The 4,308-nt window shown below is 36.2% G+C and overlaps 1 protein-coding gene across 1 annotated transcript in view; it reads right to left on the bottom strand.

The window, feature by feature from the left end:
* Nucleotides 1-753: 753 nt before the first annotated feature.
* Nucleotides 754-4,308, bottom strand: part of LOC117118513 (WD repeat-containing protein 49-like) — a gene marked incomplete at its 5' end in the record, with an annotated part of 8,315 nt that continues 4,760 nt past the window's right edge. Inside the window, 6 exons of the mRNA XM_033263129.1 lie at nt 754-954; nt 1,578-1,719; nt 1,943-2,094; nt 2,593-2,755; nt 3,347-3,530; nt 4,034-4,091. Coding sequence (XP_033119020.1) covers nt 911-954; nt 1,578-1,719; nt 1,943-2,094; nt 2,593-2,755; nt 3,347-3,530; nt 4,034-4,091 — 743 coding nt within the window. The remainder of the gene's footprint in view (nt 955-1,577; nt 1,720-1,942; nt 2,095-2,592; nt 2,756-3,346; nt 3,531-4,033; nt 4,092-4,308) is intronic.

Genomic DNA, 4,308 nt, shown 5'->3' with positions numbered 1-4,308 from the left:
GTACAGTCCTTGCTGAAACCCCTGTTTAGTTTTGTTGGTGTATGGGGCATCTTGGAGTCTAACTTAAAAAATGGCGATGAACATTTGTTGAAAATCACCTCTAGTTTATGTGTACAAAACTTCCTGCACGTCCGTTCAAAACTGGCGACGCTGGATGCTTTTTTCTGGTAACAACAACCAGAAAAAGTGAGGTTCTGGGGTCCGCTGTGTGTGGACTAAAAAATTAACCAAAAGATAAAGACAATTTTTAAGTTATAAAATAGTTTGCTCATGTGACCATACAACTCCCTGAAAGAACTCCCAGAAGTAGGATATAGCTCTTGACATTTAGCCAAGATAATAAAATTGTTTGGCTTTCTCTTGTGTTTGTATTATAAATCATCCAAGTAAAGTGGGTGATAATGCTTTATGATGGGTGGGTCTCACCTCTCACACCTACATTGTGGATGTGATGTTCCTATAGTATGTAAAAGAAAAACATTAGCTGGTGTTCAAATGTGGTGTGGTACTTATTTTCCCAGTTTTAGTGTAATTCATTATTTCTCTACAGATATGCTTGCTAAATATCTTTAGTAGTGTTAAGGCCAGGTGCTATGTTTGTTTATCTTACATGGATAAATACACAGGATGCATACTAATCCTACACAGATAAGGCTATGTTCACACACACGGCGTAAGGCTGGCTTAAGCCTGGCGTCTGTCTCTTATACACATCTAGGTGTGTATAAGAGACAGCAGCTTGTGTAGTAGTAGCTAACTGCAGGTGGATGGATGAGCAGGCATAATTTCACTGCAGGTCCTCTAAATCCAAGCTAAAATGTATTGTCATACAGGTATACCAGGAATATTAACAGTAAGAATTCCATGAGGCATTTGTAAATGCAACTGAAATCAGTCAAAGTAAAGAAGCTTACCAGGTAATGCTCTCAATATGTGCTCTCCAAGACGACAGAGCTAAAATAAAAAAACATCAAATTATAAACGGCTTAGTTATTAAGGGAACACAAAATACATCGGTTGAACAGACGCTGGCATGACACCCTTTGGATTTATCACCATCAGTCATCATTATAAATTTCAAAATCGCATTCATAATCATCATAGTCTATTGTCTGGCAGGTTAATATTGAATGACATAAATGTATTTTCTAGAATAATAGTTTTGTATGTTAGAATAATGTATTACCCCTTTTAAAATTGTTTTTAAAATTTATTATTAAATGATAATCATAAGTATCTTTTATATCAGTCGTTTATAAAATATTTTATTAAGACATTCTGCAGTCCCTAACAATTGAGATCTAAAACAAATGTTACCTATTGCACCTGCCTTGGTGGGCCTGCAGTTGATATGGGCCCTTATGTAGATGCCTCTTTTATACATAATCCTGTATATATTATATTTTTAACTTATGTCAATGCATATGCAATTCAGCCATGTGCTACAATGTATGCATTTTATTGTTAAGTTGTTTGAATAAAAATATACCTCAAATATCATGTTTAACCAAATGCTCAAACCAGCCCTGTGTTAACCAATGTTGAGTGGAGGCTTTTAAACAAAAGTCATGTCTTACTTTGTGGTGGTTCAGATTCCTTTTCCCCCTCACAATAACCTTCAATGTTGTAGGCATTCACAAACCCTTGAGCATCACCACTGAACAACATGTTGTTATCAGAACTAGTAACAAGAAAACTCAGCGGACATTGCTTCTTGTTCTGAGGAATATCAAGTTTAGATGCTTTAGTTGCAGAATATCTTCCTTGATTTTTAGGAAATAAATCCAAAAGCACTAAATTTTTCTCAATTATTAAACGTGCAGATTGTTTGAGTAACATTGAACCAAATAACTGACCAAAACTTACAAGTCATTGTTTACTATTCAATCCAAAAAACACCACAAACATATAATATTTATTAGATATTTAAATGTAAACATACAGCTTGATATTTTGAGTAGAGGATGCCACCATTGTAAACATTCCAGAAATGAACACAGCCTCTGGGTCCACTAGCTACAAGTTGAGCTGAAGTCTTGTCTGTGATTCTTGAAGACAGAAATACCAGCTTGCGGATACTGTTGTCGCCATCCACTATATGAAACAAAAAATTCAACCATAATATTATATAGAACAGTTTGTTAAAATTACTGCATGAAGTGAATAATTTTGCAATAAACACTCTTTTGGCTACAGTACGTTCACACTTAAGATTCAACGCCAGGTGTGACTCAAGCCCAGACTGAGACACGAGACATGAACATGTCAGAATGTCCACACTAGGTGGTTTGACATCTGTAAACAAGCATAAGTACACCCAAATCACCATACCAAAGAGCCTGAGACAGTGAGTTGAATGCCCTGCATCATTTGACTAACATAGCAACATTTTCTGATTAATTATTATCTTTATATTTAACAGGTCATGCCAAAAGGGTCATGACTGGCAAATCAACCCTGCAAAGCTGGCCAGTTCTCACTCAAATGTACTCAGGCGATGTGACCCACATCAGGCGCAAGTCTCAAAAAGTAAGAACTAGGTATTTTTACGTGAATAATATGATCATATGCAAAACAACTTTAAAAACTCACACTGCTGATGATCATACTGACTCTCTGCAGTGGATAACAAATGGCAGTAAATATGACCAGACACCAGATTCCAAACAATTACTTCTCCATCATAGCTGGACGTTGCCAGGAGACTAGGAGCACAAGCTGCTACAGACAGTATGTCTTCTTTATGACCACTTTTCTGTATAATAGTTAACAGTAAAAGAATTACATTAATATTAACTACAATAATTATGCACTGTAATATTAATCTAATTCTAATATAATATATTATGATGAAACAGTTTTTTTTTTTCTTTTTTCTGGTAGTAGCCACTGCGTGTGCATAACTGTGGAGATCTCTAGATCCCAACTGCCAATACAGCCCTCCTGGTGTTTTAGCCGGAGGGCTTAAATGCAGGTCTTTCAGACGAGACATTTAAGCTGTTAGTCCTGTGTGCATTATGGCCACTATGCACGTTAAAGAATGCAGTGCACTCTTCAGAAAAGAGTAGGGGATTGTCTCCCGGTGTACTGCCACCAGAAGGACCCCACTAGATAAGTCTTCTTTAAACTGTCATGGGTTATCCTAGGTGTTTACACCAAATACATCCATCTATATCTCATTCACCAACGAACATTCAGCTTCCTTTGATAGTATGCTTGCTTTTAAACTGACATTCAACAGCAACGTTTGTGCTAGTATATTATGAAAATTACAAAAGAGAATCACAACATTAAGATGATGCTTGGTGAATTCAATATAATATTATTAAATGAAATTGGAGCTTACCAAATCATCCCTCCACTTAGGTAGTGGGTTTTGGACATGTCGGAAGTCATCCATTGAGTCAGAATACATGTTTATTCTTCTATCCCAACCAACAGACAACACAAAACGATTCTTATTCATCTCCACATAGACAAGATCTGAAACTTCTTCAAAACCTTCGACTAATACAATAAATAAATATAGTAGTTAAATTATCATTAAATTATCTCAACCATCAATTTTTAAATAATCTATTCATAGACAGAGACTGTTAGAAACTGAGTTTCTTTGTATTTCCCAAGCCTATTAAGTCTGTGGTATATAATGCCAGTGCAGCCTTGAGTCAATTAAGTCTGTGGTAAATATGCCAGTGCAAACTTAGGCCAATTAAGGCTATGTTCACACACACGGCGTAAGGCTGGCTTAAGCCTGGCGTAGCGTACGCCTTTGTGTGTGAACTAGGCAGTGGCGTTGTTAAAGCTACACACTACGCCATGTCATTGGCATTATTAACGCTACCTGCAGACCCCAGATTAGCTAACGCCACTGAGCTAATGCCAGTGATGCTTCAATGATTTGACCACATTTCAAGAGATTGACCAATAGTCATTAATTACTACAGTACCACTAACAGGATACGTCATATAAATGGCACGATCGGTTAACATGGTTTTGTAAGGAACCGAAGGTCCTGAGTTCGAATCTCACCTTGGTGTTTTTTTTTTGTTTTTTTTAAACAACATGAACATTCTAAGATATTTGAGAGCTGTTTGACAAAAAGAATTAGAAGAGCTACAGTAATAAGATAGAAATATTGAAATAATTAGAATGTTTACTTGTACAAAATTAAAATGTCTTAAAATTGAAAGGAAAAATGTCTTAAAATAGGAAAAAAAGAAAAAAAAATTGAGTGTACGCGATTCGAACTCACAACCTTTGGTTCAGCAGAACATATCGTTAACCAACCGCGCCATCTATACGAC

This window comes from Anneissia japonica, unplaced genomic scaffold (genome assembly GCF_011630105.1).
Source record: "Anneissia japonica isolate Jap-2015-1 unplaced genomic scaffold, ASM1163010v1 scaffold224211_len15993_cov244, whole genome shotgun sequence".
Lineage (NCBI taxonomy): Eukaryota > Metazoa > Echinodermata > Crinoidea > Comatulida > Comatulidae > Anneissia > Anneissia japonica.
The sequence above is the reverse complement of the archived record's forward strand: the minus strand, read 5'-3'. Positions and strand labels throughout refer to the sequence as shown.